A 21,380-nucleotide genomic window follows, 5' to 3' on the forward strand; every position below is an offset into this window, starting at 1 on the left:
TGGGATTGGGGGAAGTTAACATCACTTCCTTGCCACGGACAGATAACTCCTCTTGGCTCTAGAATTCCCTGTAGTCAACCCCCACTCAAAGCAGAAGGCTCTATTTAATCAGCCTACTCCAAATCACTGATGAATCCACCAAGGCAGGAGTGGGAAACTATGGCCCTTTTATGACTTGTGGAATTTAATTCCCAGAAATCTTGAGCTGAACATGGCTGGCTCAGGAATTCTGGAAGTTCACAAGTCATAAAAGGGCCATAGTTCCCCACTCCTGCACTAAGGTATCAGAGAAAGCTTGTAATCATTCCTGAGTTGCCTAGTCCAGTTGAGGTCTTGGTTGCAACTTGGAATGAGCATGTGACAAAGGACTCAGACTGGATAATCCCTACGAGACCTTTCTGTGTTTGTGGATCTCATGAGTGCCCTAGTTTACAGAATAGCTCCAGGAGAAGAGACAGTAGAAGTAATGCCCAGAACATTGCTGGAGGAAGACTAGGATCAAAGCCAACCAAGCACAAGCGAGAACCTTTGTTAGGAGTTATCTTGTGATGGTAAGAGTGGTGAAGACTAGCCTACTTTTCCACTTTTATAGCACTTGCAGATAGCTGGGTCAGCAACCTAGCAGGCGACTATGTCTCTTCTGGGTAAGTGGATTGCTTGAAAGTATATCCACTTGTTCAAGATAAGAAAAGGAAAAGAAAATTCTGGGGTGCTGGAGAACCATCTGAAGGATGAAAGGGATGGCAAAGAACAATGTCACAAGCTTGCTTTCTCCTAAATGTGGTTATTGTGACTTGTCAATTTGCAAAAATGAGTATGATATTTTCAAAACTTCAAATGCATCCTCTGAATTAAAAGAATCACTGAGCTATGCTTTAGAAGGCCATAAAATATAAGCACTCCAATTTCTACAGAAAAAATCTTGCACAAAACAGGAAGCCTCATTCATATATCTGTGGCTGCCAACTTTAATAGATGTAACCTGTTTATTACAGTAGTGCTAACAACACACAATTTTCCTGAAACTGTAACAAGAGGCAAATATCCCTTTCTCTCCATTTGATTACCATTTCTTATTTGGGGGAGCATTTATCTAAACAACTTAGGAGTATCCCACTTTGACTTCTGAAGACTGGTATTCTTCTATTTTACTGGGCCACTGAAATGTAACAAAGCACTTTTATGTTGGTCTATGACTGTAATAAAGTTTTCTTTTTTAAACAGAATTTTTGCTTTAATGATTTTAATTGAATTTTTCTCACTGCTTTCACTCCTATTATTCCTCCATCACCTAGTGCAGGGGTAGGCAACCTTGGCTCTTTTATGACTCATAGCTGGCTCAGGAATTCTGGGAGTTGAAGTCCACGAGTCATAAAAAAGCCAAGGTTGCCTACCCCTGGCCTAGTGTTTAAGGCAGCTTACAAAATGTGTCAAAAAGGCAGGTTTAAAGGGATTAAAAGTAGTATGGGATCCATGGGGGTGCACAATCAAAATCTCACTCCTTTTTTTACATGTAGGAAGGGGCAAGGTTTTAATCATATAGTTGCAACTACCCTCTTAACTTTTTTGGCAGTACCTGGTCTTCCCTGAATAAGAAGAATGAAGGGATGGATGCTGAAGATGCTACGTCACTGGCTTACCCCTTTTGTGCAGCCATCCCTCCTTCACTATTGCGACTTCATTCATAATGGCAGAATTTCAGCTGTGTTGGTTGCCAAAAGCTCCACCACTTTGCTGCAGGTAAAAGGATTCAACTCCTCCTCCTCTACTTCTTTTCTTCAGCTACACCTATTGAAAAGAGAAGAAGTAGCACACCATTAATCTCGTGTGAACAAAAACACAAAAATACAAATATATGATGATTAATTTCGCTTGAAACACATGCAAAACACAGAGCAAAACACACAACTGGAAGAAAATGAAACTTGAAGCAAAGGCAGTGACACTGAATATTTCAGGATCCTGCATATTCATGGGATCAGCAAATATGGAAATTATTTCAATAGTTAAGATGCTACATTACCTGGACACAAATAAATCAATCTTAGTAAGATCCTGAACTATGGAGAATTGTTGAAATACAGATTTCCTCAGTACTACATTTTTAACTGAAGATCAGTGTTTATATTTTAGTTTACTTAAACATTCTGTTATCGCTCACTATTCAGCTCCTTTGGCACTTTAGATGTTGACTCTTATCTAACACTGAAAACTGTCATGGCTGCATCTGTGTGTAAAAGCTAAGTCTGAGAGCCTTCTACATCATAAACCAAGTCACCTCTGCATCCTAGCATTATTTTGTTTTACTTTGCAAATTAAAAACAGGGCCCAGCCTTATGATGCAGATATTTGCTCCACTCTTGGATTCAGATAAATTTTTGAAAACTTGCAAATAAATATTGGTGATTCTGTGAAACATGAAACAAAGGTAAGATTCATCACTTGGTCCAAGAGGTTTCTTTGCTGGGTGTTCAATGCAACATGGGAGCCCAGCCACTGTAGTTTATAAACCATGGTGTATAGCTTATAATTGTATGAACCTAGCCAACTGGATCTGTTTATTTGGGTAAGGGAAATTACATGTTTGTTGCTGCTGCTCTCGTACTCCCCATTTCTTACTTTGGATACTGAAACCTTAATTTACCAGACTTTGATATAACAGACTTCGCATGCAACAGACTGTTTTGTAAAGAGAATGATTGCCTCCCCCAGCTTTCTGGTTGGAGAAAGAACCTCTCTAGCCTTCAGAATGATCATTCCAAAGACTAGGAAAGCTCTTTTATGTCTAGGAATCTAACGAATGTGATTGTTCTGAAGGCTAGAAAGACTCTTTCATCAGATGTGGAAAAAGGCAAAGATAAATGGATCAGACATGGTGGAGTGTAGAAGGCCATGACAGGCTTCTGCACACCAGTGAGTCTGTAGCCCCTGAGGCACCCCCAAGTGATTGCTTAATGATCACAACTGGGAGAGCTGGAATTGTAGTTGCTGAGCAAAGAAGTCATATGGGTGTCTTGCTTAATGACCTAGATTCAGGTCACAATTGTGATTGTAAGTCAGGGACTATCTGTATCATGGAAGGTTGGGACTGTTTTCAAAACTCTTAACTCAGTTTTGTTAGTGTTTTATTTTCCCATTTTATATCTAGGTGGTTGAGGTTGGGAGGGGACAATTAACTGACAATCACAGCGAATCAGACAGCAGAGGGAAAATTTAAAAACAAGGCCTTCACAATGCCAAATGAAGTAGGCAGCATTCAGTTCAAATTACAATTTCAGGTTATTAAGCCAAGACATGTACAAGCCTTATGTGTACAAATATAGCCCTATCCTTCCTTCTTCACTGCTCAATGTTTTGCAATAAATTCTGGAAGTCTTTAGAGCTATGGGAAACCAGACACTGGGTTTAAAATAAGTTTCAGCCTTAAACCCATTTCAGACTATAGTTTGGTGTGACAGTTTGTTCTTAAGTTCAAATACAACAGGATTATGATTAAATAAAAACCTTCAGAACCAATCAACATGAACCTAAGTGCACCTGTCAGTCTTCTTGTCCCAGGAGAAAGTTTTGATATCTAACAGGAAGTTGGCATATTTCAAAACGCACCATCAATCTTTGCTATCAACCTTATGGGCTCTGCAGACATTGCTAAAAAAGAAAAACGATGCATGGCTGCAACCTAATGCTTCATAAATAAAGAAAACTACTTGTGCAGAAAAACAGACAAGTTGAGCTCAGTTTGTGAGCATTTTATCTTAGGATGATAATAGAGAACATCCTGGAGCAATGATGAGAAAAACTGAAAAAGCAGTATGCTTAATATATGGATAGTCCTTAATATATGACTGGTACTTATCATTCAGAGTTACACAGACCTCCCCAGAGGTCCATAAGACCCTCTTTTGAAGCCACACCCCCATGGTCACATGATCACATTTTGGATATTTAGCAATTGACCCGCCTTTATGGACATTTGCAGTGCCTCACAGTCACATGACTGCGATTTGGGACACAGTCCCCTTTTGCTGGTTTCCAATATTTATTTCCAGTTGTCAAAAAAAAAAAATCGACCAGTGGAGAAAATTGATTCACTTAATGACCACAGTGTTTGCTTAATGAACATGGCATTCACTTAACTGAAGCAAAAATGTCTTAAAAACAGGTCTAGTTACAGGATGCCATGACTTTAGACCAGGGGTAGGCAACCTTGGCTCTTTTATGACTCATGGACTTCAACTCCCAGAATTCCTGAGCTCAGGAATTCTGAGAGTTGAAGTCCATGAGTCATAAAAGAGCCAAGGTTGCTCACCCCTGCTTTAGACCATAATCCTGAGCTCAATTACAATCATTAAGTCGAAGACTACCTGTAAGTTAGTGAGACCCACTGATAAAAGCTCTAACATCAACTCAGTTTAAAATCTCATCATATATTGATTATAACTTCTATGATCACAACGGAGGACAACAGCTGATGGCCTCCTCCCCGCCGGTGAGTGTTGGCCCCGCGAGGCGAGCGTCATGGCAGCGGCGATGGGCCGGGAGGTAGGTCAGGACTCAGGAAGAAGTCTGGGTGGCGTTGGAGCCATAATGTGAGAGGGATGGCCGCAAAATGGCAATAGACCCGCGGCCCGCCGCTCGTCGGCCCGGACGGGTCGGCCTCGCGGGGTTCGACATGCAGCTCCCTCTATCAGGTATCCTCCTGGAAGGTAAGCAGCACAGTGTAAGTGGTCAATCAAGGGTTACATCTAACCTACTGCCTGCCCTCCCAGTCTCCCAGGGTATTTCAGATGGTATTTCCTGATCAGATGAGGAGCCTGGACATCTGAGTCCTTTACCAAGACGCTTTCAACAAAGGGTATCCTTTCCAATGAATGAGATAGTAGAGCCCACCCCGTCTAGACCGCGAATCAAGGATTTCTTGGACCTCATAATGGCCTTGCCTAATGGGCCCCGGGACTTTGGGTGTACGGTCATGGGAGACCTCCCCCACCGGTTTCAGTAGGCTGCTGCGGAACACTGGGTGGACCTTGCCTAACCACTGAGGCAAGTGTAGACACACAGTCACTGGATTAATGACCTGTGCAGAATGGGCCTATATATTTGGGTGCCAACTTCTTACTCGGTACCCGAAGTCTTATGTACTTGGTTGATAGATAACCTGAATCTCCAACGTGAAATGATTTCTGTGCCGTTTCCTGTCTGCCTGTACTTTAGTAATGTCTCTGGCTTTGGTCAGCACTTTCTTAATGACATCCCACAGCCCGTTCACTCAGGTTGACTATTCACTAGATCCGCATGGCAGGAGGTCTTCTGAGCTACACTCTGGTATGGGAAGGAAGTCCCTACCATATACCACCTGGAAGGGGGCGAACCCGTACTGCTGTGTACAGCATTGTTATACACCACTTCGACGAACACCACCAACTCCACCCAATCCGTTTGTTGGCGGGATACATAGCTTCGGAGATACCGTTCCACTGCAGCATTTGCCTGTTCCGCCGCTCCGTTCATACTAGGGTGGTAAGCGGAGCTGAGCTCTTGGGAGGATCCAAGGAAGTGAACGAACTCCCGCCAGAAGCGAGCCATAAACTGGACTCCCCTGGTCCGAAATGATCCAACGGGGTGTCCCATGTAGATGGTAGATATGCGTTAGGAACAAACGGGCTAACTTCTGAGCCGACGGCAACCCTTTACAAGGTATGAAGTGAGCCTGCTTTGAGAACAGATCCACTACAGTCCAAATTACAGTATAACCTCAGCTTTTGGGCAGGTCCACAATGAAATCCATCACTATTTCTTGCCATGGTCTGGTTGGGTCAGCTACCGGTTGTAGCAGCCCTGGAGGCTTCCCTATGTGAGGCTTTGAGGTAGCGCATACAGGGCAGCTTTTGACATATGCTTCTATGTCTGTCTGCATTCGAGGCCACCAAAATTGCCGTCTAGGCAAATGCAAGGCTTTTAGGAACCCAAAGTGGCCAGCCTGTTTCGCGTCATGGCAATGGTGGAGGATATGGGACCGCATGGCCGCAGGAACATGCAACTTGCTACCATGCCAAGCTAGGCCATCTCGCTCTGTAAGTACTCCGTGATTGTCTCGTAGCCATGGGTCATCTAGGAGGGCCGCTTTGAGGTCATTGTCAAACCCAGTTGTCGCTGAACGGGAAACTACTTTCGCCTCTTCCTGCCTATACGGGGGCATGATTGCCAGTATTACCTCCTCCCTCCTACTGTCATACTGAGGTAACCGGGACAATGCATCTGCCAGAAAGTTCTTTCCCCCTGGCACATATTTGAGTTGAAACTGGAACCGGCGGAAATACTGCGCCCACCTAACATGTTTGAGAGATAACCGTCGAGGGGTCTGCAATACCTCCAGGTTTTTATGGTCAGTCCAGACCTCAAACGGCTTCCTCGCCTTCTCCAACAGATGCCGCCATATTGCTAGGGCCCACTTTACCACAAACGCCTCTTTCTCCCAAATAGCCCATGCTCGTTCAGTTTCTTTTAGCTTTTAGGAGGTATACGCACATGGTTGCAACGCTCCCTGACTATTTTGCTGGAGTAGAACCGCCCCTACTCCTACAGCCACATCACTGGTGTCAGCCTGCACCACAAATGGCTTTTCTGGGTCTGGATGTAGCAACACAGGCTCCCACGCGAACAGGAGTTTCAATGCCTCAAAGGCACGTTGGCACTCTGTTGTCCAGAGCAATGGTTGTCCGGGACATGTTTTATTGTGGCTTTTCGAGTACACAACAGGTCCATCAGGGGTAATGCCACCGTGGTGAAAAAAGGAATAAAATGTCTATAGAAATTGGCAAACTCCAGGAAACTCTGTAATTAGTGGCGTGTCTTCGGTACCTGCCACTCCAGTATGCTCCTCACCTTATTGGGGTCCATTTCGATCCCTTCTGCTGAAATCCGATAACCCAAATAATCCAGGTGTGATTGATGGAACTCACATTTTGACAATTTGACGTACAATCGGGCCTGTAACAGCTTTTGCAACACGTCGCGCACTAACCAAACATGGTCCTCCATGGTCTTAGTGTATATACGGATGTTGTCCAGGTATACAAGTATCCCGCGGTACAAGTTCTCATGCAGTACCTCATTAATCAGTTGCATGAACACTGCGGGGCCCCCTTGCAACCCGAAGGGCATCACCTGGAACTGGTAACTACTCAAAGGGCAGTTAAAGGCAGCTTTCCATTCGTCACCCCTCTTTATTCGCACCTGGTAGTATGCTTCCCAGAAGTCCAACTTCGTGAACACTTGGCCTTGGGCAAAGTGAGTCAGCAGATCCTTCATCAGGGGAAGGGGGTACATGTGCTCAACACATATTGCATTGATACTGCAGAAGTCTACACATAGCCGTAGACCGCTGTCTTTCTTTTCCTGGAAGAGAACTGGTGCTGCTATCCGGGATCGGGCCAGCTGGATGAACCCTCAGGTGATGTTCTTATCAATGTAGCGCCGCAACTCATCCAACTCACGGTGTGTCATAGGATACATGCGGGGTTTTGTTAGTTTGGCCCCCGGCAGTATATCAATAGCACAGTCCGTTGACCGGTGGGGCGGTAAACTATCGCACTCCTGCTCACTGAAAACCTCTGCTATGTCCCTATACACCTCTAGGAAGTCCTTTTTTTGTACCGGTCGCTCCTGGGATGCTTTCATCCCCTCCTGCTCTCCCTTCGACTCCGTACCCGGTGGCTGGGGAGCAACCCCAAGCTGTAGGTGGCGACAGCCACCTTCCCACCAGATAGTGGGGGCCCATTTATCCAGCCAGGCAAGTCCCAAGATTACTGCCTCAGACATTGAGGGGACCACGATAAACCTAAGGACTTCCCAATGTGTCCCCATGTCCATTCTAACTGGTTCTAAGATTGGCTGGGGCTCCGCCCAACAGTGACCCGTCCACCTGCTCGAAACAAAACAGCTGAGCTAAGTGAACAACCTTGATACCCACTCCTTCCACTACATCTTTACTAACGAGACAGTGGGTACACCCAGAATCTAGCAGGGCCTGGTACTTGCCTGTACAGTCCGTATGTGTGCTTGTTAAGTGATGGGGATTACAAAGGGGCAGATAGGCTCGCTTACCATGGGGACATCAATGGGGTCCATGTTGCCATACTCCGTTAGCTGTTCTTCAGCAGTGGCCGGTAGTTCTTCAATCGGGGACCATTGGGGCGTACCCCTTCCGCTTGATGAGCCACCCGTGACTGTTCCAGGGACTTCTTGGGTATGGGGCCCAGTTTGCTGGACGGTACTGGACTGTCGTGAGACACAAGGACTGGACACTCAGCCGCCCGATGCCCGGGTTGATTGCACCTGAAGCATCTGAACACAGGTCTAAAGGCAGGCCTGGGACTCTGGGGTTTCCGACTGTCGTCCCTTAGATGCTCCACAGCTCGCCTAGGGGTGGGCGGATCCTCTGTGGCCCTCTGGAATTCCTGCAACCCCGCGTCCAATTCGGTTACCACCCGAATCTAGTCGTGGAGGCAGTTTGGTATACCCTTACCATACACGCATGCTGTAGGTCTTTATCCAAGCCAACCTGGAAGTGGTGGACCAATAGGCGTTCTGGCTGTGAACGCAATCGGCCCGCTGCTTGCTGGAATTCCCGCACATACTCCCGTACAGGCCATCCCCATTGTTTCAGACCCATGACCTCCACTTCCGCATGCTGGACCCGGGAGGGATCTTCAAATCTGTCCCGTAACGCAGCCAGAAAGAGTCCAGTGTCGGCTAATTCCTGGGCGTGGTCACTATACAAGTCCGTTGCCCAGGCTGCAGCCTCACCCTGCAGGCTCGCTGTCACGGCCACCACCATCACCCAATTGGATGGATAGAGGCAAACCAGTCCAGGTGGCTAATAACGTGGTTCATAAACATTGCTAAACAGTCTGGGTTGCCGTCAAAAGGAACTGCAATAGGCGGCAGACCCCACATGAACCCTGGCCCCCATGGCCCCATTGCCTGCACCCCAGGTTGACCGCCGACTGTGGGAGCAGAATGACCACTGCCAGGAACTAACCCATGCTGCATAGTAGTCGCTGCCCCTGAGCCAGCATCCATCCGGTCCTGCCTTTGAGCCCAGGACTGCGCAGCTGAAACGCCCACCCCAGGTGCCCCTGCTTGGAGAGAGCGACTGCGAGGAGGTATACGAAGTTTTGGGCTGGCTAGCTGGAACCTTGATGAGTCGGCTGGGGCCCCAGAGGCGGGACTACCCCTGGGCCAGGGTGGTGGCTCCGAATAGCCTGCCTCTCCGAACTGGTCCCGAAGGATGTCCATAGTGTATTGGCCCGGTGCTATAGAGTAGCTCCATTCCTCCTCATCTCCAGTCACCCGTCTCTCCCTCCAGCCAGAGAGGGCCTCCCCCAGTCCTGACACACGCAGCCGGCCAGCCTCTGGACGATGCAGGGCAGGGCTTAGCCACTATTCCCCTGAAGACATCGTAGGGCCTGTCTGCTGAGACTCACCCACAGGTTCCACAGGCTGCTGGGCCTTTTCCTTGGGCCGTACTACTGGCTGCTCCTCCCCTGCCTCTGCTGCAGTCTGCTGCAGTTGAACCACCGGCTCAGTAGCCTCCTGCTCTGTCACAATCCCTTGAGTTCCCTCTGCCATCTCCCGCACTCATGAGGAACCAGGTGATGTGAACAAAAGAATGTAATGAGTGCTGTCTTACTGTCAATGTCCTTTTTGCTGCTTCGAATAACAAGCCAACAAGTAGGAACAAAAGACTGACGGTAGTTTTAATTCACTCCGTACAAAAAAAGACAGCACTGGGAGTGGATTGCTCCCAGTGCCTTACATAGGCTGTGCGTGCCTGTTCCACCCTCAGGAAACCTGCCCCACCCTCGTTAAACCACCCCATCCCTGAAGCCACCATCCGGTGCATCAATAAACAAAGGAGAGTCAGCTGGAGCGTTAACGTCCCTTAGTCCTGTCCGGCTGCTCTCTGTTGCCTTGCAGGGTTGCTTCATTCTTCACATGAAGCAGCTGAGCCCAGAGTGGCTATCTAGGCATCGCACTTGTTGGTCGTGCGACCCCACAGTCGGCTTCCTGCAATGGAGGACAACAGCTGATGGCCTCCTCCCCGCCAGTGAGTGTCGGCCCCACGAGGCGAGCATTACAGCAGTGGCAACAGGCCTGGAGGCAGGTCAGGACTCAGGAAGGCGTCTGGGTGGCATTGGAGCCATAATGTGAGAGGGATGGCTGCAAAACGGCAATGGACCCACAGCCCGCCATTCGTTGGCCCAGATGGGTCGGCCTCGCGGGGTTCGACAGTACTACAACAAATTCTCAATTAATGACAGTAATTGGGACTAGAATTTCCATCACTAAGCGATGTTTAAACTACGATATCACATGACCACATTGCTTAGTGATGTCAGTCTCAGCAGTCCCCATTGTCATTGTTAAGCAAAGATTACCTCATGTCTTCCTGGCAGCTTCCAGCAAGCAAAGATAACAGAGAAGCTGGCAGGAAGTTAGGGAGGCTCACAAACAGGCCAGTGACCAAATAAGTGACTGCTTTGGACAGTCAGGTGGGGGTGGCTGTTGCTGGGTATGGGAGAGGACAAAAGTGGCTGCTGACTGCACTATAGGGTCAGGGCAGCCAGGCCAGGGGTGGGGACTAGAGAGTATTCAAGACACCCTGTGCTCCACTACCCCAAATTCACCATCTTTTCCATCCTGCTGACAAAGTGTGTCGAAATGGCCCTTTGTAAGGCAGCTGCTGGCCCTGTGAAACCTTCTCCCTGAGGCCTTGGATGACTTGGAGAAGGCCAGGAAGAAAGCCTTGTGAAGGGCCAGGCCAGACATGCTTCATTAATAGTGGGAGGAAGAAGATGGCAAAGATCAGCTGTGAGCAGTTGTGTTGATGGAGTGCAGGGCAACAGGATGAGAGAATGCAGAATGGCCCAAAAGGCAAGAGATATGGGGAAATAGGCAGTGAGGGAAGTTATGAAGAACTATGATCATAAATGAAGGCAAGATGCCAAGTGCCCAAATTTTGAGCACAAGACCACCAGAACACTGCAACAGGCGTGATTTCAAGGACTGGATATTAGTGCCATTAATTCAATGCCATCCTAACTTTGAACAGTCACTGAACGAATGGTCTTTAAATGAGAACTGCCCATATTAATGTTTGTTTATTAAATATTACTTCCAAAAGAAAGAAGCTTTCTTGTTGAAATTTTCAGTATAGTGAGTTAGGAGTCAACAGCTTTTTCCTAGGCTGGTTTCAACTTCATTATTGTACAGATAGTTCTACTGCAGTGTTTCTCAACCTTGACAATTTTAAGGCATGTGGACTTCAACTCCCAGAATTCCACAGCCAGCCAATGCTGGCTGTGAAATTCTGGGAGTTGAAGTCCACATGCCTTAAAATTGTCAAGGTTGAGAAACACTGTCTACTGTAATAAAAAGCTGCTATCTACTGAGTTCAAAAGCAGCAGTTCAGTGAAAGTCATATCTTTTCCTGGTATTTATTATGAAAAGCACTCAGAACAAAACAAAAACTTAGCACCTTAGCAACGAACTTCTCACTGTAGTTATTTTTCCTTTAAGGAAATGTCTTATCTGCTGCTTGTTAGCAAAACTGAATGTAAATCTATGCAAATTCACCAAGGAAGTGAAACAAAAGTCTATTATCAAAAGAGAAAAACCCCACTTCCAAGTACAGCATTGTGGCTGAAGCTGAAGCATCTTTCATATCCTTAGTTTTAGCATTTTCCCACTCAGTGTTTATACTAAAGCTGCCTAGCACTGACTCACACAGTAGTTCTGAATTGATGACTGCAGTATCAGGCTGTACAGGTAATGCTCAGTTTATGACCACAGTGGGAGCTCAGAATTTTGGCTGTAAGTTGTTGCGGTTATAAGTGGATGCACCACATCGCTGGACTTGCTTTTACAACAGTCATAAAGTGAATCATGTAGTTGTTATGAAAAACAAATGGTAATTAAACAAATTCATTCTTTCAAACGGGCTATTGTTCTCAGAAAACAAGTAAAAAATGTCACAAATTATAGTGATGTGATTGCAGGAGAACATTAACCAGTTGTAAATGCAAACTGTACCACTAAATGCCCTAACACTGTTTTTCCAACAACTCCAAGATACAAAATAATGCAAAAATACGGTTGCTCACCTTGTCTCCAAATAAACATCCACCCACCAATCTAAGTTTCACATCTCCAATCAGTAAGGCTGGCCTATTATACAAGGGTAGTATACATTAAGTACAATGCAAGAAACTTGGAAGAGGTGAATCATGTTAAGAGAACAACCTTGCAAATAAGCCTTGTTGGAAACCTAATTAACCTGGTAAATAGCTAGTAAAGGTAAAGGTTTCCCTTGTCCAATTGTTTCTGACTCTAGGGGGCAGTGCTCATGCTCCCTTCTCCCTCAGTCGAGGAAGCCAGAGTTATCTAAAGACATTTCCTTGCTCCTGTGACCAACATATCTATACACCAAAGGCACATAGAATGCTGTTAACTTCCCACCGAAGTGGAACCTATTTATCTACTTCCATTTGCATGCTTTTGAATTGCTAGGAGGGCAGGAGCTGGAGCAAGTAGCAGGAGCTCACCCTGTTGCATGGCACTCAAACCCAAGCTCAGTGTCTTTAACCATTGAGCCATTGCATCCCCTATAAATAGCTAGTAAAACAATACAAATTACTACCAAGTAAGCTGAGGAAGGAATGACACCAAGGTCTCTGTTCTTCAGTTTGATGCTTTTCTATGAAATGAAACAGAGAAATAATGAAACAATCTGTTTGTCCTCCACCAAGATTAAACTCAGTTCATCTATGGCTAGAAGTGATTCACTGAAAAGCCACATCAAAAGGAGGGTGGATTTGCATGATAAGCTAGAAGCAATGTGGGGCCTACCTGCAGCTTCTTAGCAGCCCCAGCTTTCATCTCTAAAGGCACTATGATGGTCCTCAGTTAAAAAACGGTGCTGAATGGTAATTAAGATTGGTCCATGAGGTTCCGGTCATCACAGTGCCCCCCCCCCCCATTCACAGGGGCTGCCACAAAGAAGAGGGAGTCAAGCTATTCTCAAAGGCGCCTGAAGGCAGGACGAGAAGCAATGGATGGAAACTGATCAAGGACAGAAGCAACTTAGAACTAAGGAGAAACTTCCTGACAGTTAAAACAATTAACCAATGGAACAACCTGCTTCCAGAAGCAGTGAATGCTCCAACACTGGAAGTTTTTAAGAAGAGACTGGACAGCCATTTGTCTGAAATGGTGTAGGATTCCTGCCTGAGCAAGGGGTTGGACTTGATGACCTCCAAGGTCCCTGCCAACTTTATTATTATTATTATTATTAAAACATGGCAATCAACCTGGATTTCCAACACAGCTGGTCACATGATAGCAATTTGCAACCTTCTCTGCTGGCTTCCCACAAGCAAAGCCAATGGGGAAGCCAGCAGGAAGTCGGAAGTCTCAGTCATGTAAGGTCCTCACTTAACGACTCATGATGGTTCATTTAATAAAGGCAACTGGAGATTGCCAGAATTGCTGTCACTAAGTGGCATGGTCACATGACATCATAATTTACAACTGCATCACTTAGTGATGGAAATTCCAGTCTCAATTACTATTGTTAACGAGGACTATCTGTTCAATGCCAGAAATTTAGTGGGACTTTTTTGTTGTTTTTCTACAGCTAAGATGAATGTGCTACATGTACAAAGTCAATAATTTCCTGTACTTACTAGAGATATCTGCCCAGGCTTCTCACAATCTGATAGCTAAGAAATGACTTCATTTATTGATTTTTCAACATTAAAAATTCCATGAATGTTAAGTCTCATTTTCTATTTCTATGTTCAAATGTCAGTATCAGAATTCACTTGACAGTGCAAAGCCAATATTATATGCAGGTTTGCAAAGATGCTATGGAACTCAGTGGCATTTAGGTCTGAACACACATGCAATGGATTGCACCACTCATCTTCCCCATTCTACAAACTTTAACTCCACAGAGGAGAGAAAACAAGTCCTGAATACCTTTGCTCTAAATTAAATAACATGCAGGGGTCAAAACAGTTCACATTCAGGAAGGAACAGAGCCAGAGCAACAATGTTATAGAAGCAACATAACTTAGCGATCAACAATGATTTATTCTGAATAGGCTATAATGGAGTATGTTTGTTAATATGCAACTATGCAAAACCTAGGTTTGCTCCAGAAAGCACATAACATGTTTCCCAAATGGCCTAAATTACTAGGAGATGTTTTCATCCCAGTCATCGTATATTAAAAATAAAGACAACGGTTTTCTTAGATGAGTGATGGTACAAATTGTAAAAAGTAGGCCAATAAATAAAATGGGATGCAAATGGCTTTATTTGGAAAATAATTCGTAGAATTGTTGTGAACAGGGGTCATTCAAGGTGACCGTATCTTGTTTTCTTAGCTACTGGCCACGTGATAGAGCAGTAAAAGTAAATCAAAGTACAAAGATGTGAAACTTCTATGAAAGTTTATACAGTACCAGAAATATGCCACTTTGTAGATTAATAGAAGTACAATAAACATTCACCAAAATTTTTGATTTAATGAAGTTACTGTACATATTTATTTATGTATTCACTGTAATAGTTAAGCCAGTCATATCCAAAATATAATTCTGATGAGAAAATACATATTGTCAGAATCCTTTCAGATCAAGGCAATTGTGTTGTAAACTGGGGATGTAAATGGCTTAGTTGGTAGAATCAATCAATCCGTCCATCCATCCATAGATGTATTCGGTTATACACTGGGGACAGATACAGTTTTTTTTAAAGCCTCTAGATAGTGCTGTGAAAAAGTATTCATGCCTATTTGGATTTTCTGAATTTTAAAATACTACTACCACTTTAAGTAATCAGAGCTCCATGGCAGGTCCTTCTGATATACGAAGGGAGTGTGGGTAAACAAACACTATCAGAGGTTGGTGCCTATTGTATTTGTTTCATAAACAAAGTAATTCAATGTGTGATATGCCACTGCAAAAAAGTAATCACTTCCATAACAACAACAACAATAATAATAATAAACATTGGAAGGGACCTTGGAGATCATCTAATCCAACCCCCTGCTCAGGAAGGAAACCCTATACCATTTCAGACAAATGGCTGTCTAGTATCTTCTTAAAAACTTCCAGTGTTGGAGCATTCACTGCTTCTGGAGGCAGGTTGTTCCACTGATTAACTGTTCTAACTATCAGGAAGTTTCTCCTTAGTTCTAGGTTACTTCTCTGCTTAATAAGTTTCCATCCGTTGCTTCTTGTCCTGCCTTCAGGTGCTTTGGAAAATAGCTTGACTCCCTCTTCTTTGTAGCAGCCTCTGAGATATTGGAACACTGCTATCACGTCCTTGAGGATTCTCATCCATGGAATCCTTCCCAAGCCCTCTCTAAGTTTATTGAAATTAGCTCTCTTAAAGTCCAAGACCCTAGTTTGATTGTGTTCTATTGCTTGTGGTTCCATAATGTTGAATTCCAATATTGCATGATCACTTCCTCCCAAGGTTCCTGTGGCTTCAACACTTCTACCATTTCATCTCTGTTAGTGAGAATTAGATCCAATATGGCTAATCCCCTAGTTCCCTTCTCTACTTTTTGGCAGACAAAGTAGTCTGCTAGGTTTGTCAGGAATCTGTTTGATCTTCCACTTTGTGCAGAGTTTGTCTCCCAGTCGATGTCAGGGTAATTAAAGTCCCCCATTACTATTATGATGTGCTTCCTATATACCTTAGCTGATTAGCAAAAAGTTCATTTATTTCTCTGTTTGGTTGGGTGCCTGTAGTACACCTATGGCAATGTCATTTTTCTCCCTTTTATATTGACCCAAATGCATTCAAGACAGTTTTCATCATTGTTGTGCTCTATTTCTGTAGAGATGTAGTTATTTCTTATACAGAGACCAATTCCACCTCCTCTTTTATTTGGTCTGTTTCTTTTAAATAATTTAAATCCCTCTAGCTGTGTGTTTCATTTGTGGGTTTCATCCCACCATGTTTCCGTAATGGCAACAATATCTTATCTGCCCTCATTAACCTGAAATTTCTAGTTCACCGTTTACTGTTCATACTCTGTGCATTGGTGTACAGACATTTGAGTCCTTTATGACTGACCCTGTGTTTACTTTCTACATAACCTGTGTGGTGCCTGAGTTCCCCTATTTTCTTACCACCTGTTTGGTTAGTGCACTTTGTGTGGCACTCACTATTAAAAGCTTGATTTTGCTTGACAGCAAAGTTGATATTCTTGTCCAAACGCCCTATAATTTTTAGATTGCCAGGGACAGGGATGTTCTGTATCAATTAATTCATTGTCTTTGTTGTTTAGTTTAAATATTCCTCCAGAAAATCTGCGAATTTATTGCCAAGTAACTCAGTCCCTTTCTTTGATGGATGCAAACCATCTCTTTTGTACATTTTTTTATTGGTCCAGCTACAGACTTCATGACTAATATAACCAAAGCCTTCCCCTTTACACCATTCCTTTAGTCACATATTGAATTCTACTACACGCTGGCCTTTTCATTTTGCTCCTTATAAATGCTAAAGCCTCTGAAAAAATAAGCTTACAGCCTATCCAGCTAAGTTCCTGCCCCAAACTCTGGAAATCATTCTGCACAGAGAGTACATCTTTTTGGGACAGATCGTTAGTGCCAAGATGTACAATAGCCTCCACATCACAATCCTTGCTGGCATTCTTGACTATTTTAAAAATATGCTTCTTGACCTTACTGGCAATAGCATCTGGAAGACACTTGACCTCTTTCGAAACCTCTGTCCTTTCCTAAATTTACATTCCTTATAACTGAATCACCAACCAGAAGGTGGCTTCTCTTTTGGATGCCTTTCTCTTCTTGTTTGACTGATGTGTAATACCTGATTCGCATTTCTTCCTATCAAAAACAAGTTCTTCATCTCGGACCACGATCCCCTGCTTATCACAACTACCTTGACCTGTCTTCTTAATGTCCCTATTAAGGTCAGCAAGGGCACTGTATGTTATGCAGGGACACAGCAAAAACTTTGTTCACAGCTCTCACCCTGCCAGATCCCATGGTTGTCCACACTGCCCTTCTCCTGCAAGATCTTTGTGGTAGAGGGGGCTGATACCACGGAGGCGCAATAGAGTAGAAGGGCTGAACTGGGCACCTAATTTCTGCCTGAAGAGCACAGATTGCAGACCCTAGATAAATAATCTGTCCTTGTAGACTAGTGATTTGTTTACAGATAGGATTTTCCAAGTTTGAAAAGAGTAGTAGTTAATAAATGGCTGTACAGAATGATGGTTATTTGCAATGTACAGTACAACCAAGAATTTCTTGTAATTGGTAATCGGTATCTCAGTGTTCTGCAAATATTTTGGCCCATTCTTCCATATCAAAATGCTTCAATTCAGTTTCTAGCATTAACTGCTTGTTTTAAGTCCTGCAACTTCTTGATAAAGTTTAGGACTTTGGCTTGACCATTCCATTTTTTTTTTCTCATCTACTTTCTTACAGACTTACTAGGTCTACAATCACTATCTTGCTGCAGAATCCACTTATGTTTCACTTTCATTTTGTAGAGAATTTTCCAATACTACAAAAAGCAAAGCTTTCTTCAATGATTTCACTAAAAACAATCCATTTCATATAGTCTAGCTGACAAAATTAAGTTTACATTAATTTTATCATTGCAACAGCCACAAAGATTCTAAGCAAACTATATATAAATAAATATAAATAAATAAAATAAATAATACACGATCACCGGGAGAATTATAAGTAAAAATACTTTACTAAAAATACTTTACTAAAAAGGTTGCCAAGCTTTCATTGGGGGAACTCCCCAACATTATCAGGGCTAAAAGGCCGTTCTAGGAAAGATGGTTTAAATGGGTTTGGTCGGCGTTTGCACACGGCTCTTCGACCGCGTAACTGGCCCCAGCTGATCAGCCGGTGTTCGGAATACATCTCTGATGTTATGTTCTTTCTTATCGTTCCTTTGGGTTCCCTTATCTATCCTTCTGTTGTTGATTTTTGGATTCATTAGTAATCTTATATTTCCGTCTCCTTTGATGGTGTTCGTTCCTGTCGTATCGGGGGGGGGGGGGTTAGTCCAATGTTTCCCTGTATCCTATTAAGGGGGTGAATCCTTCTTGGCTGAGAGCCAATGTTCCCTTTTTGTTGTATGCTCTCCTCCTCCTTAATCTTATGAGTAGCTTCTATCTGGATATTATATGTTTCAACGTTCATATTTCCATCCTCCACTATGACGTTTCCTATGTCTGTCTCCTTTCGTTGTCTGGTATCCAAACTAAATCCTTCCCGTTCCTGCCAAGAAGAGTTTGGTAGTACTTGGGCATATTTTTTGCCCATGTTGCTTTCTCTTCTGCTGAGCGAACGGGTTGTCATTCTGTGCCCCCTCCCCCCTTCCCGTATTAGATGATGATCGTGTATTATTTATTTTATTTATAACTATGCCCGGGAGTCGCATTTTTACTCACATTATTGAATATATATATATATATATATATATATATATATATATATATATATATATATATATATAATGAATCCTCCATTTATGACCACAATAGAGCCCAAGTTTTCTGTTGCCAAGGGAGATAGTTAAGTGAATTTTGCCCCATTTTATGAACTATCTTGCCATAGTTGTTAAGTGAATCACTGCAGTTATTAAGTTGTAACACTGTTGTTAAATGAATTTGGCTTCTCCATTTACTTTGCTTGTCAGAAGGCCACAAAAGATGATTGCACGACCCTGGGACACTGCAACCATCATAAATAGAGTCAGTTGCCAATAGTCTGAATTTTGATTAAATCACCATAAGAAAGTTGCAAAGGTTTTTTCAGTGCCATTGACACTAAATGAACTATTGTTAGCTGAGGACTATCTGTACTTATGTATGTAATGAATAGTTATTAACAGTCATATCTCCCTTCAGTTAGTCCAGCAAATCAAGCCCTAATGTAACTCAGAACGGGCTAATTCACAAAGCTGAATCAGAAATACCACAGGATGACATGGGTAGGCAGCACACTTAGAGGAAAGGCAAGACCCAAGAGCTACAATGCAAAGCAGATAGCTGGGACATTTCCCTGTTTTTGCCTAGATTTTAGAGTGAACAGAACTGGGGGTACTTTATTTTTCAAAAATTGCACAGTATTAAGCCCATTTTAAACCTTATATTGCAGTTTCATATACTGTATTGTATCTCAAAATAGTAAGAATTCAAACCTTTCATTTTCAATTGAAATTGAGTTCATATAACATGCTCATACAATTCATCATTCTGAAAGACAAAAAAAAATTTTTTTTTAAAAGTACCTCCTAAGTAACAAGATTGCAAAGGTACTCTGAATTTTTAAAATACGCATGGAAGCTAAATACAATTAAGTTACAAATTAAATAAAACATTACAGTATTGTGTGCTTCTGTATCATCTTTCAACCAGTCAGTCATGCTCTGTGGCAGGAGGCACCATCAGTTCAGGGTGAAGGACATCTCCACCCTGAGCTGAGCAAGAGATACAGCGCAGTTCCTAATGTAATGTTTGAAGGATGTGTGAGATTGGATGGGATGAAACAAGGTAAAATTGTATCCCAAAAAGCAGCATGGCTGTTATCCAGAAATCTCTCTAGTTCCAGGTTAGTCCCATTTTTGGTCTTTAAAAAGACCAAGTGTGTGATCAGGGGTTCTCTTAGACTTCAGGTTTCTGAATAACAGCAGGTAGAGACTGAAGCCAGAACTTTGGCTGATGTATCAGGTGCAACTGTTTTTAAAGTGAGATGACCTGGAGGTAATCGCTCACATTCTTATCACTTTACCATTGCATTCTTGCAGAATGGTCTTCATGGAGCTACCTTTGAAGACTACTTGGAAGTTACAGCTGGTTCAAAATGTAGCAGCCATTGTAGTAGAATAACAGTTACACTGTGGGGTTTCACTAGTTGCCAATAGGTTTCTAAGTATAGGTCAAAGTACTCAAAGCCCCTTCATGGCTTAGAAGTCTTTGTCATCTTTGGATTGTTCCAAGTATAATTTGCTTTTCTTGTGTATTCAATTTGGCAAGGTGTATTTCTGTTTCTTACCCTCCCATGTGGTTGGTGATGGTCTGGGTAGTAGACGTTGTATGGATACCTTGGCCTTTTGGACACTCCCTACCTCCATCAGAATGGCCTCTTTCTATTGTCTTTCAGTGAAAAAATGAAGACAGTCCTCTTGGATCAGGTTTTGGGATTATAGCTAGGCTTGTTGCTTTTATCCAGTGCTGAGTTTAGTTCATAATTTTATGTGGGAGTGTGCCATTTTATGTATATTCATGCCTTGAGTCTGTGCCTGGGGTGATACATGAATTCTGAATAATAAAGAAGAAATGATTCCCTCCCCACATCAATAGCCCACATGGAACTGTCCCATAAAATGCCTTTTTTAGCACTTTTCTTTGGTAAAATCAAGAATAAACTATAACTAGTTCCCAATCCCCATCCCAAGTTCCAAATTCTGCCACAAGAATTCAGTTACTTGATTTTTGCTTTTCCTTTTGGAGAGGAATTTTAAGAGTGGGAATAGAAATGATTTGTCTCCCAAAGGCAAATGCTCCCATTCATTGTACATAATTAAAACTGCACAAAACCTACAAAAACATCCAGCCTTGATTATATTGCAGTCTCTTCCCAGAAGGCTGATCCCTCAAATGCTGCCCACCCTTCCATATAATAAAGCTAAATACTTTGTTCTACAAGGGTCTATTAAGCACTTGTTCGAGGAAAAAATTCAGTGCAACAAAGTGACTCCCTAAGCAAGGTTTCCCAAACTTGGCAACTTGAAGATGTGTGGACTTCATCTCCCAGAATTCCCCAGTCAGCATAGCTGACTAGTTGTTGACATTGGGAAATCCTGCCCTAAAGTTAAGCTTGACTCCTGTATCTACACAGACCAGTCCAGGTAGTTTTCTTGGCAACAATATAGAAATGGTTTATCACTGCCTTCTTTCAAGATATTTTTTCAACTTATCCATCTAGTCTTACAGCCATAGGATTCTCTGGTAGTCTGCTAGCCAAGAATTAAACATTTTTGATCCTGTTAGTTTTATCCAGCATCAGCACAATTATTAGGTGCTGCTATCATGGATGGTTGCCTCCTATTAAACCAATCACTGATTTATATAACCCATTTCTCTTTATTAAGCAATCGTAATTTCACAACAAAATCAGGGGAAATTTGTTCCTATTTTATTTCAAAATAACTTTTTGAAATGGAGAAATCTGGGCTCTTAACATTACTTGACTCAAATCTCATTCCTATTTCCTTTTTGTTTAAATTGAGTTTATCTTTGA

General features: G+C 43.1%; 1 protein-coding gene across 2 annotated transcripts in view; it reads right to left on the minus strand.

Annotated features, from left to right (window-relative positions):
- Nucleotides 1-21,380, minus strand: part of AKT1 (AKT serine/threonine kinase 1) — a 136,097-nt gene that overhangs the window by 106,689 nt on the left and 8,028 nt on the right. The window contains exon 2 of one of the 2 annotated variants that reach the window (XM_039352517.1): nucleotides 1,641-1,788. In XM_039352517.1, the coding sequence (XP_039208451.1) occupies nucleotides 1,641-1,686 (46 nt within the window). In that variant the 5' untranslated portion in view covers nucleotides 1,687-1,788. Of the gene's footprint in view, nucleotides 1-1,576; nucleotides 1,789-21,380 lie in introns of those variants that run through there. The other variant, XM_039352518.1, reaches the window with a different exon arrangement.

Source organism: Crotalus tigris, unplaced genomic scaffold (genome assembly GCF_016545835.1).
Source record: "Crotalus tigris isolate CLP2741 ecotype Arizona unplaced genomic scaffold, ASM1654583v1 scf7180000018436.2726382, whole genome shotgun sequence".
NCBI lineage: Eukaryota > Metazoa > Chordata > Lepidosauria > Squamata > Viperidae > Crotalus > Crotalus tigris.